This window comes from Phocoena phocoena, chromosome 6 (assembly GCF_963924675.1).
Source record: "Phocoena phocoena chromosome 6, mPhoPho1.1, whole genome shotgun sequence".
Lineage (NCBI taxonomy): Eukaryota > Metazoa > Chordata > Mammalia > Artiodactyla > Phocoenidae > Phocoena > Phocoena phocoena.
The window spans coordinates 100,422,192-100,435,372 of NC_089224.1; the positions used below are offsets into that span (position 1 = coordinate 100,422,192).

Sequence of the window (13,181 nt, forward strand, 5' to 3'; positions counted from 1 at the left end):
CCTGCGCGTCCGAAGCCTGTGCTCCGCAACGGGAGAGGCCCCCGCAGTGACAGGCCCGCTTACCGCAAAAAAAAAAAAAAAAAAAAATCACTATCTTCACTCCATTTATAATGCCTACGGAGGAAAGGGATTATTGATGCTACTTCTCTTCCTCATCCTCCCTCTGCCTTTCCTCTATTTCCTCCTCTATCCCCTCCCTCCCTTCCTCTCCCTCTCCCCTTCCTCTTTCTCTCCTTCCCCCATCCTTCTAGTTCTCCCCTTTCTCCTGTCCCTGTAACGCCAATCCTATGCAAAATTTCAGTTCAGCAAATACATATTGAGTCCCAATGTCCACAGCGTTCTGTTGAATACAATGAAACACAAAGCTGGCAGAATCCCGTCCTTAATGAGGCCAATCATCAAATCTAACAGAAGAGGTAAAACCCAAATGCAAAAGAACATGTTGCAAGATGAAGTTTTAAAAACTGCTGTACAAGAGGTCTCAAAGAGGCTTCTCAGAAGAGGTGGCATTTGCAGGAGTAAAGGGGCATGACTCTTGCCTGAAATATGGACACATCCAACGCAACAGAAAAGGCACATGCACTTTGAAGAATGCTATCCATGCAAGAAGGCTCCTGGTATAGAGTAAGCCCTCAGGACACTATCCTTAGGTTGAACTGGATCCAGCATGCTGGAGAATGAGAATCGTAAGAATTCAGAGAAAGGAGCTCACTATGGGCTGGGTGATTCATTCATTTAATTATTTATCCATTCATTTATCCATTCATTTAACAAATATCTTCTTATCATTCTTCATGCGCCAGGTCCTATACATCATGCTAGAGACCGCGACGGCTCTTACCAGTGAGGAATTTACACTCCAGCTGGGGAGTCAGGTTAGTAATAGGATGATTATACTACTGCATGACAAATCCTAGGGAAGAAGGTGGGCAGGGTGTCTAACAACCAGGGCAGAAGCATTAAGAGAAGTTTTCCTGGGAGAGGTGAAAGTCCGGAAACTAGAGAGATGATGTACAAAAGTTTGAAGCAATAGAAAACAAAAAAAGATGCCTGTAGTAAAATGTAAGAAATTCCACAGGCCTGGAGTAAGGATATAGTACGTATTGGATGACGGAATACGACAAAGCCAAGAAAATTGGCAAGAGTTTGATTATGAATAGCCTGGTGCCCGGGTCTATTCTTTATACCCATATCAGAGACTGTGAAGGGTTTTAAGCAGGAAAGTGACAGTATTTGATTTGATTTTCAGAAGAGCACACTGGCTGCTTCGATGGGGATGGATCAGCAGAAGTGATCAGAATCAAGAAGGCTGGTTTGACAGTCACTACAGGGAAGAGAGAAATGATGATGGGAGGAGGTGAGCCATGACAGGGGTGAAGAAAGAAGGACTTCTAATAAGGGGATGGATATTAGTGCTGGGTATGGAAAGACGGACTGAACTCAATAAAAGAGAGAGGGGAAGTCATTTGGGGCGTGAAAAGATTCTGAGTTCATGAGTGATAGGAGATAGAGACTGGTCTGGAAGAAGCTGAGGTTTCTAGAAGAGACACAAGGGAAGTAAAGAAGGGGTGAGGAGGAGGAGGAGGGACGCAAGAAGAAGGAGAAAGAGGAGGAGAAATAATTTAAGATCAACGAGTGAAATGGGCCATTTGAACGTGAATATTAGGAGGAGGCTCTCAAAACACAGCAGAATCTTGGGTGGCCTCTCTGGAGATGCAGACTGTAGATGATGCCTGGAGTCTTGCACCCCATACCCCCTCACTGCCCAGCATCCCCTCTTTTCAAGATCTTGCCTGTACTCTTGTCCATTTTTCTCTTTTGGAAACTGAGAGTGGGTTAGTGACTTCACTCCTTTTTCACTGAGAAAAACACTACGTGTCATTGAATCTAAGATGCCATTTTTTGTAAAACGTATCATTGTTTTGCATACACTAAGAAAATAAATAACCTGCCAATTAAACTATGACATACCATCAGTTTAAGAAACATTCTAATTTCAGAGATATTACAATCTGAAAAATCTTGTAACACACCTATGAAAAGTGATCAGAAGTAAAGTTTAAGAAAATGGTCCCATTACCACAACTGTGAATTGTACCCACCCCACCTATGGGTCCATAGGTTCTCCTTCCCTTCACTCTGTATGAACTTGCAGGAGCTCTTATCTAAGGCAAATAATTCCAGTCATATACAAGATCCTATTCACTCTTCCCTGCTCAACTATGACCCTAAAATAATCCCTCTTACTCATAGAATCAATGTTTCCCTCTCTGAAGAATAACTCCCATCAGCATATAAAAGCTTTGTTGCTTCTATATTAAAAGAGAAGAAAAACTCACGCGCTCCACGTCACCTTCTGTGTTGCTTCTGTATTAAAAGAGAAGAAAAACTCACGCACTCCATGTCACCTTCTGCTATTGTGCCATTCACTGCGAGATTCCTCCGTAGAGTTTGCCAAACCCCTACCTTCACTTCCTCTCTTCTTATTTTCTCTTGAACTCACTCTACTCAGGCTTCCACTCCCATAATTCCATTGAAGCATCATTGTTAGGGTCACCCATGACCTCCATGTTGCTAAGCCCACTACTCTGTTCTCATCTTCATCTTACTCATCCTGTAAGTGGCGTTTGACACAGTTGACAACAACCTCTGCTTTGGAAAACATTCTTCCCTTGGTTTCCAGGATACCACACTCTCTTGGCTCTCGTCCCACGACACTGCCACCCGCACCCCTGGCCACTTCTTAGCTTCCTTTCCTTGTTCCTCATTAGTATGCCTTTACCCCAACTCTTCGATGTTAAATTCCCCATGGCTCAATAACTGGATTCCTTCTTTTCTCTATCTACACTCTCTCCCAAGGTAATCTTGTCCAATCTCATATCATTAAATATCATTGCTATGCTAATTTATATCTCTGTTCTCTCCCCTGACTTTCCAAATGTCCACTCATCATTGACAATCGTATATATAAGAGACTTCTCAAACCTAGGTTCGAACCCAATTCCTCATTGCCCATCTGAACGGATCCCTCCCACAGTATTCACCACAGCAGTAAGGCAATGCCATCATTGCTGTCACTCAGGCAAAACTTTGGGAACATCCTCAGCTTCTCCCTTTTTCTCACAAGCATTTTCTCAGTCCATTGCCAACTAATGTCAGCACTACTTAACAATATATCCACAATCCAATCACTTCTTACAACCCTCATTGCCACTGTCATGGTCCAGGCCGCCATTTTCTCCCACCTTGATAAACACTATAGCCTCCAAGCTGGTTTCTGTGTATGTGGTCTTGCCCTCTACAGTTCTTTTCTACATAACAGTCATAGTAATTCACGTAAAATGTAAGTCAGCTCCAGTTACTCCACTGCCTGAATTTCCAGTGGCTTCTCATTTCATTCAGAGTAAAATCTGAAGTCTGTTCCACGGTCTACAAATTTCTAGATGACCTATTCCCACACTATCTCTCTGATTGTAAAGAAAATATATTTCTTTCTTTACTTGTTTCTTTCTTTCTGCTCCCCCAACACCCACACACTAAATATAAACTCCAAAATGATTGAGACTTAGCTTACTCACGTCTCTACATCCCGCTCTTAAAACGATGTCTGACATATAGGTGATGTTCAATAAATATTGCTAAATGAATAAGTGAATGTGTGAATGAATACATTTCTGGATTATCCCTAGATTTCAGCAAAAGATTTTCCCCGCATCTGTTTCCACTTCAGTGAGCTACAAAGGCAGAGGTCTGCTCTCTGTACATCCATCTCACCAGATGGATACTAGATTAAATTATATGACAATGTCGGTAAAACACTCAATGGGCTTCTTGGAGAAAGAAGGATAAAAATAAGAAGTTATCATTATGCCACTAGCATTATTACAATTAGTTTAGTTCAGTGGTTGCTGCTTTGACTACTAATAGCCTCTGCTCATTTCCATGATCCTTTCTTCCTCATTTTGAGTCTCCTTCTCCAATCCTCCTCTTTCTGTTTCCTATTTCCCTCCACCTTTGCCCTGTTTTGTGAACCTTTTATGAAACAACACCAAATGAATGTCATTAGGCTGTCATTCATATCATCCTCAATCTACCCAAATAAGCCTCTGCAGAATCTCACGCCAGCCTCATAGAGAGGCTTTAGGAGGGGAATAGAGGAATACAGAGCAACCCGTTTTGAGAAGGAGAAACTCTGAAGTCAGGTTAAAATTCTGGCTCAATCACTTACTAAGAAACCTCTCTCAGCCTCAGTTTTCTCACCTACAAAATGGGGATGTTATTTATGCCTTCCTTATAGGAATGCTATGAAGATTAAAAATGTAATAAATCCAGTTATACAAAACAAATAAATAAGAGTTAAAATAAAAACAAATACATAAATGTAAATATAATAAAAATAAATTAACACAGTCCCTAGCATTCAAGGAAGTGTTCTATAAATAGTATCTATTATTTCTGGTTCCTCCACCCCTCAGTCCATGCAGTTTCCCTTCTAGCTGGGCTGGATCACCTCCTGATCATTTGTCTCTGCTTTATTCATGCCTTCTCTTTGCAGAGGATGTCAAGATAGAGCACGTTATTAAATAAATTTTTAATAGCTGCATGTTGTATACACAGAAATGTACACATATAAATTGTGTGTACAGCTGCATGAATTTTCACAAAGTAAACATGTCCATGTGTGGCTACTGTGATCAAGAAACAGAACACTGGGCTTCCCTGGTGGCGCAGTGGTTGAGAGTCCGCCTGCCGATGCAGGGGACGCGGGTTCCTGCCCCGGGCCGGGAAGATCCCGCATGCCGCGGAGCGGCTGGGCCCGTGAGCCATGGCCGCTGAGCCTGCGCGTCCGGAGCCTGTGCTCCGCAACGGGAGAGGCCACGACAGTGAGAGGCCCGCGTACCACACACACAAAAAAAGAACATTACTAAGACTTCCAGAAACCTCTCTCATCTCTCTTCAGTCACTTCCCCATTCCTCCTCCACAAAGGTTAATGCTCTTTGGAATTCTAAAGCAATGTATTTGTTTTACTGTTTCTGAGCTGTGTAAGAATGGAATCATACAGCATTCCCTCTTTCGTGTCTGGCTTCTGTAACTTAATGTTGCGTTCAAGAGATTCTTCTATATTTTTGCATGAAAGGGTAGTTGCTTCTTTCTCATTTCTGTATTGTAGTCCATCATGTGAATGTATGACAAATTATTTACCCATTTTTTTGTTGATGGGCATTTGGGGCTGTTTCCCTTTGGGGGACTATTTTGAACAAAACTTCTATGAACATTCATGGTTTTTGGTGAACAAAGGTCACATTTCTGTTGGGCATATTCCTAGGAGTTGTAATTGTTAGGTCATAGGGTGAGGACATATTGAGTTTTCAGTAGAAGCTGCCAAAAAGAGTTTTCCAAAGTGATTGTACGAATTTATTCTCCCAGGAGCAATGCATGTAAGTTCCCAGTGTTCAACATTGTCACTCCTTGATACTGTCAGATTTTTCAGTTGAGCCAGACTGATCGGTGTGTTATGACACTGTTTTAATTTACATTTTCTGAGGACTAGTAATCACCGTTTCAAATATTTATTAGCCATTTTGATATTCTTGTTTGCGAAGCGCCTGTTCATCCCTTTTACCCATTTTCTTGTCTTTCCGGATTGCCTGCCTTTCTCTTATTGGTTTTAGAGGTTATTTACATATTTTACACATGAGTTCTTTGTCAGATACATTTATCACCAATATTGCCTTCCACTCTGTAACCTGCATTTTCATTCCATGAATAGCATCTTCTGATAAACAGGAATTCTTAATTTTAAAGTAGCCCAATTTATCAATCATTTTCTTTTACTTGGTGCTTTATGGATGCTACTGAATAAGTATCAGCCTACCCAAAAGTCATGAGATATTCTTCTGTCTTATATTTAAGAAGTTTTTTTGTTTTACCTTCCACCAGGAGAATATTTTTTCCTCCTTTCTATGATCCCTCTACCTAGACAGATAGAATGGATTACCTCCTTTTCCACATCTCTGTAATAGTACGCATTACTTTTACTAGCTCTACTATATTACACACTACCTTGAATCATATGTATTTTCCTGTCTGTCGGCTCTATCATATTCCCACTCTCCATTCACTCAAATACCTAAATCTTTCATGGTCTTTTCACTGAATCCTGGCAGTGACACCTCCTAAGTAACTCCAAAATTGGTCTATTTCTCTCCATCCCAACTGTTGCTTCCACGGTTTCAGTCTGTGACATCTCATCTTCAATACTGCAGTAGCCCTTAACTAACCGGTCACCAACCTCCAAACTACTCCTCTCTAATTAATTGACCACACAGTAGCCAGAGTGATCTTCCAAAACATTAATAATCTCTTCCTGCTACTTTGTTTTTTAAAACCCTTTTATGGTTCCCATTACTCTCAAATTAATATTCAACTCATTAATGTGCTACAGAGGCCTTCTAGGATATGACATGTTCTTTTGCCTTTCTCACCATTGATATCTCTGCTTTAATCTCTTAAGATCTTTTCAATTTCCTTGAATGCCATTCACGAGGACTCTGCTCCATAGCTATGTCCCTGCCCCCTTCTCCACTCTTCAGGTCTCATTCTGTGCAACTTTTTATCAAGAAAACTTCCCTGATTCTCTAGTCGGTGAAATCTCCATACTACTGGGTATCAAGAACCGTCACAATTTTTTTCCATCCAAACTCATTGCACATTATTATTCGTCTAAACCCATGTTTTTTTGATAGAGTGTATATTTCCTTGAGGCAAAAAGTATGTCTGTCTTGTTCACCACTGTTTTCTGTGCCTAGCTCAATGACAACATGAGTTCTTGAAAAATATCTGCTGAATCGAGTTGAACTGATGTGTGCTCATAGGCCCAGGATCCAGCACTGAATGTGGCACGTAGTCAGTCTCGATAAAGGTCTGGCGATTCAGCATCTTCGTAAGCATCAGTATCGACTCAATCACCAACACGGTGGAACGATGATTAAATAGCTTCTGTAACATCCCTACCAAACGTCGCCAACACATAACCCTAGTAACAAGAGAGTCACGACATGCTTCAGCAGGACATTCCGGGTTTGGACATGAATGTGCATTAGAAGATCTATTTTATACTGAGTTTAAACTGAGATCTAGTTTAAGCCTGGGAGCCTTGTAGTTTCCCACATGTAGATCAGGTTTGCCCCATTTTATCCATATTATCGAATTTGACTAACTTTTCTGCAAGACAGCCCTTTAGGTGTCCACAGACACATCCTTCTGCTCTATGTCCACTTTCATCAGTTATGTATTATAAGACACTCTCCTTCAGTTTCTTGATGTCCCTCTTGAAATGTGCTGCCCACACTTGGACCCAATCCGCCAGGTGTGCTCTGACCAATCTAGAACAGAACGAAGCTGTCATCTCCTCCTTTTGTGTGAATAACATACTGCTAACAATGTGACCAATGGCAGATCTGGGTTTTAGGACTGAGGTTTAGGCTACAGGTGCTTATTGAGAAACGGAATTCAAAATTACATGTGAACATGAATATGCAGAATGAGAAAATTTAGGGACTCAGAAGGTGAGGGAGCCCTGGATCTTAAGCTTCCTTAGCTTCACTGTAAATCAGCTTCTAAATGGCCCTAAGATCTTAATAAATTCCTAGTGAGATCCTGTTAATCCCAACTAATTTACTCTGATTATAACTCACCTCCTACGTGCACAGCAGGGTGACCAGACACAGACCGGAGCCGTACTTCCTGGATTCAAACCCTGCTCTCATCCCACAAGCTCACTGTAGGCATCACAGGAGCTAATATTGAAAATCCTGGTGCACCCAAGGTAGGTCTGTCTTCCTTATTCATTTCTTATCAGGCGTTACCAAACTCATCTGTCTACTCTTTTGTCTACTAAAGGGGTGTAGGATTATTCTTCATGTACTTGAGGTTTTGTTTTGTTGGCTTTTGTTTTAATGCTAAACCACTCTCTTGGCCTGAATTTTCCTGATGGATTTTCATTCATTGCTCCCAAGTGACACTACCAAGCTTGCTCTGTACCACTTTCCAACCATCTTCTATAACAGGAGCATGAATCAAAGAGTTGCCAAGGAACCAGAATATAAAAGTCATATTAGGCTCTGTTTAGCTCGACCTGCCAATCTCAACCCAAATTTCCTCCCACTGACATTCAGAATCACCTTTATCAGATACCTTTCTAAAAGGTCACATTCTTAGTTCGCTCAAAGTTAAAGCATATGACAGTTTTTATGACTATAAAGTTAATACACGATCATTGTAGAAAAGTTAGAAAAGGAATTGGAAGACTAAAATAAATCATCTCTAACCTAATCATCCAGAAGTAACCTCTTTTAACATCTCGCATAATTCCTTGCAATGTTATTTTTCCTTATCCTTTTACATTAAGATCATCCCATACATTCAGTCAGAAACCATCCACTTTTTAATTAACATTACAGTAAATCATTTTCACGTATCCTGAAAATTCTTTATAAACAACATTTCAGCACCTGCCTAATATCATGTTGTATGCTACACAATTCATTTAGTCTCCTCATGTGGAAAATTGAAATCTTTACATTGTTTTTTTCTTTGCTATTATAAATTATGCTTTTTAAAACAGCACTATCTATACTTAAAGTTTTATCATTTTTCCCCCTACAATCTCCTCTCCTCTTTAGGATGAATTCATCAGGATAAAATGACTATTTTAAAGAGTCTATTTTCTTCAAGGTCTTGAGTATATATGGAGCACATAACATGTACCTGACACATACTAGATAATAAACAAATACAAATATGTATGTATTTCAACAAATTAATCCTTAGAATTGTTGCAATTTCACTAGCCATGCCTAAGAGGATCCGTCTTTCTGTATTCCAGCCAGCACTGAATGTTCTCATTTGTAAACTCTGCTAAAAGCACGCATACACATACACAAATACGTACGGGTGTATGAACATACTGCAGACCACTAATGATTAACAAATAAGGAGAAAGAAGCTGACATAGAACCAAAAATTCTATAAAATGCCCTATAGTTCTTGGAATTCAAATAATATCTGCCAAAATATATTGAGAATCAAACACAATAATGTAGGAAATTCAGAGGCTATGATATGAAACTTTAATATATATTAGATCTGGAACATCTATAAATAACACTGTTTAGACGTTTTCATCAAAATAATCAGATAAAGCTCACATTTCCATACTTTATATCTGAAAACTAATTAATAACCATGAATTTAATGTCCCATATATGTTAAAATTTTTAAAAAGACATCATATCACAACTGTCTTAATTTGCATATTTTTATTTTTTGTTGATTTCTCTGCCTTTCATCTTAGTTTTCATTCTCCCTCCACATCATGCCTCCTGATACCCCCTCATCCCTCCTCCCCCAGGCTGCTCTCCCCTCCCCCTCTCTGTTCCCATCATTTCCACTGACATCCTACCTTGAAGGTGCAGTTTGCTCTCCGTGCTTTGCAGAAGGACGGAACTCACAGAGTCCAGATTGTCATAGCTGTTACAGCCCAGAGGCCCAGTGCGTGTCTCTGTGACCTGGAGTGGACATCAAGGGCGACAGATGTGAGACAGATGCCCTTGTCTGGGACAGATCCTGCAGAGTCAGCCCCCAGCAGAGCTCAGGCAGCAGAGAAAGCCTGACCTGAGCCAGCGGCCACTTCTGGAGCCCCTTGCCTGTGTCAAGGACCATGCCTGACTGTTGCCAAGCAGACAACGGGATAGCAGGGCAATCTAGCAGACTGGAGCCAGGACGCCCACGTTCTATCCTTGGTTCTCACTGCACAAAGCCATTTCAAGTATTATATGAACTAAAAATAAGTGGAAACACTATAGTGTATTTCAAAAGCATGGGCTTTGGAGTTAGGAGAGTCAGTGTTAGATCCTGGCTGCGCCCTTTATTTGCTGTGTGCCCTCAGGTAGACACTTCTGTAAACTCCTGCAATCTGAAGCTAGTAAATCCTTCCAGGAAGGTGGTGAGACTAAACCTGATGGGTGTAAGTGCCTGACACGTGGCATATGTTCAGTAATTGACATCTTATTACCAGGAGTCTCTATAAATTGTAACGTGCATTATCGATGAGTACATATGCGTTATCATTAGGCAAGAACAATAAAATTATTCCCATTTTCAAAAAAAAAATTAGCAAACAGCACAGTCAGCTCCACTGCAGAACGATCACCCCAATCCTCTGGTGGTGTGCTTCTCCAACTGTCTTACAATAACTGAGGTGGTGGACAAGAGGGAAACAGCTACTCTAAAAGACAACCTTGAAATATGAATGGTTTAGTATGTAAAGTGGTTTCTTCATGTCTTTAGCCTTTACTTTCCATTATATAACACAATCACCCGTAGGCTTGTTTTGAGGTTTGCATCCAGCTATAAGGACACGGCACTGACTGTTGTCAGGAATGACGCCTTGGGAAATAGTCACACAGACCTCCCAATGCCAGCTCTGCCCCTGTCCAGCAGCAGAGCCTTGGATCAATAACTCCTCTTCCTAAGCCTCAATTTCTGCATCTACACAAGGTCAGTAATACTGTTACCCACCCTAACGGTAAAGGGACCATATTGTTGAAGTATCTAGCACTTAGGAAACAGCACAAAAATGGAAGGTTATTAGGCTTTGCTTTTAAAAAATAATATATTCTTTTTTGTGTACAGAATAATGACCTCGTTACTGTTAAATGAGATTCAAAACTACCAATCCACCTTGCTAAAGATGCTCAGGAAGAGAAACCATGGGCAAAACTTCCCCACCTGGGTCAGCTGCTCATCTTAGACAAAGCTGGCAGGGAGACCAATTCTAGCCAGCTGGGTCTTGAGGTAGCGTCAAGAAATGGCTAGAAAAATCCAAGTGCCAGATTGAGTGTCGAGGATGGTGCTATTGCAAGAATGGCTTCTTGAGTGGCCTGTGTGCAATTTCTCTAAGAAATTCCTCGTAAGGAGGCACACTGCACTTCCGGGATGCACAAAAGAGGATTACCTTCTGACAGAGCTTCAATATCTCAATTCCACATCCCATCCCGCGGGGAGGGAACCATTTGGTGATAATGAAAACCAGGCCTTTGCTTCACTCAGACTCCGATGGCTTCATCAAGCTCCATCTCTCTGTGCTGAGGTCCCTAACACCATAATCCCCCCAATATAGGCGATTCTTCTCGGATAAACTGGCTCTTTGTTGATCTGATTTATTTCTCCCCTTCCTCCCTCCCTCTTCAGCAAGTCTCTCCCCTCCCACATTTTTTCTCTTCCCTTGGTCAGTTTCTGACTCATCTGCCTGACTTCCACCAACACTCCCCGGCAACCCCTCATCCCTTCACACACACACACTTTTTCCCTAGAGATACCTTTTAAAGTCTTGATATAAGACTAGGTCTGCATTTTATTCAGAAGGAAGATGCTCAGGAAGAGAAAATAGACTGAATAACGAGGTAAAATGCAGGTATAATCTGGTTTAAGAAACTTTGAGATGCAAAAAAAGCTTCATTGAAACCCTCCAAAGAACTAATCCTTTTTTACCAAAAATGTCCTCCTTTATTCTCTTTATAAAGGTAATCCTTGAATTTACTGCATTTAAAGTGGAATTTTTTTAAGTACCTATGCTCTAAGGCATTGAGCCGAAAGTCTCCACAGCTGTTCTTACCAATGTGGCTATTTAAACTTAAATAAATTAAAAAAAAAAAAACACCTTACAAATTTAGTGTCTAAGTAGCCACATGTCACATGCTCCGTAACCCCATATGACTAGTGGCTCCCGTCTTGGCCAGCACAGATACAGTCTCTCCATTATCTTGGAAGGGTCTATTGGACAGCGCTGGGGTAGATGAGCATGGGTCGGCACATGACAGACTGCCTGATTTATAAAGTTTTATTGGAACACAGCCATGCCCATTTTGTACACACTGATTGTATGGCTAATTTTGTGCTATAGCAGCACAGCTGAGTTGTAGTAATACCGATCATATGACCTGCAAATCTTAAAATATTTATTATTGACCCTTTACAAAAAGTCCTCGTGGATCCCTGGTCTAGAGAGTAGAGTTCTAGTCCCTGTTAATGCACTGGCTAGGTGTGTAACCCCGAGCAGAAGTCTTTAACCCTTGGACCTGAGTGTTCCCATCTGTAAAATGGGGAGGGAGGATGAAAAACACAGCTGTTAACCAATTACTGACCTAGGCATAATCTGACTCTCGAGAGCTCTGTGACCTTTCGAAAATGATTTACCCACTGTAGCCTGTTCCTTCACCTAGAAAGGGAGTCTGGAAATCATCCACACAGAGCTTTAAGAGTGAAGGAGAGTAAGCTGGGACAAAGGGAGAGAGTGGCATGGGCATATATACACTACCAAATGTAAAATAGATAGCTAGTGGGAAGCAGCCACATAGCACAGGGAGATCAGCTCGGTGCTTTGTGACCACCTAGAGGGGTGGGATAGGGAGGGTGGGAGGGAGACGCAAGAGGGAGGGGATATGGGGATATGTATATGTATAGCTGATTCACTTTGTTATACAGCAGAAACAAACACACCATTGTAAAGCAATTATACTCCAATAAAGATGTTAAAAAAGAAAAAGAGTGAAAGCAAGTACTATGTTTAATTCTGCCATGATTACAGCCAGGGTTGCCCCAGGAAATCAGTACATGTGGTCACCTTAATGACAATGCTCGGGATATTATGGGGCACTTGACGACCTCAGGCAGAGTGGTTGGCAGGGGGGCACTGTTAGCTCCCTGGGTAAGAAGCCAGGGATTTCATCTGCCCATTGACTCTCAGACTACCTTTGTGCAGTGCTGTTGTCTTAAGAGCCTGCCACCCGAAGCCACCCTCAAGCCGTACCTTGATTGCTCCGGTTGATATCTGGATCTCATGGAGCCTCCTCATGGTGCCATCACGGTCGACAAAGTAGGACGATGCCAGCTGGTGCAGAGCTTCAACACTTTGAGTGGCATTCCCTGACTTCCTGTCCAGGTGACTTTTGTCCATGTACATGGTCAAGGCCTCCTCCCCTGCACAGAAAAGGAAAGAAGCTCAGGCGGCCCGTTGAGCTTTGGGATGCGTAGAAAGCCTTCATGGCTTGGACGCCGAAAATAGCTTCAGACCTCTCATTAATTTTGCCCAAATTTCCTTCTGCCTCTGAAAATCAAG

The 13,181-nt window shown here is 41.5% G+C and overlaps 1 protein-coding gene across 1 annotated transcript in view; it reads right to left on the reverse strand.

Annotated features, from left to right (window-relative positions):
* The window catches only part of BRINP1 (BMP/retinoic acid inducible neural specific 1), a 180,068-nt gene that overhangs the window by 43,336 nt on the left and 123,551 nt on the right, over positions 1-13,181 (reverse strand). The window contains exons 4-5 of the mRNA XM_065879019.1: positions 12,873-13,042; positions 9,465-9,570 (exon numbers count right to left, since the gene is read on the reverse strand). Coding sequence (XP_065735091.1) covers positions 9,465-9,570; positions 12,873-13,042 — 276 coding nt within the window. The remainder of the gene's footprint in view (positions 1-9,464; positions 9,571-12,872; positions 13,043-13,181) is intronic.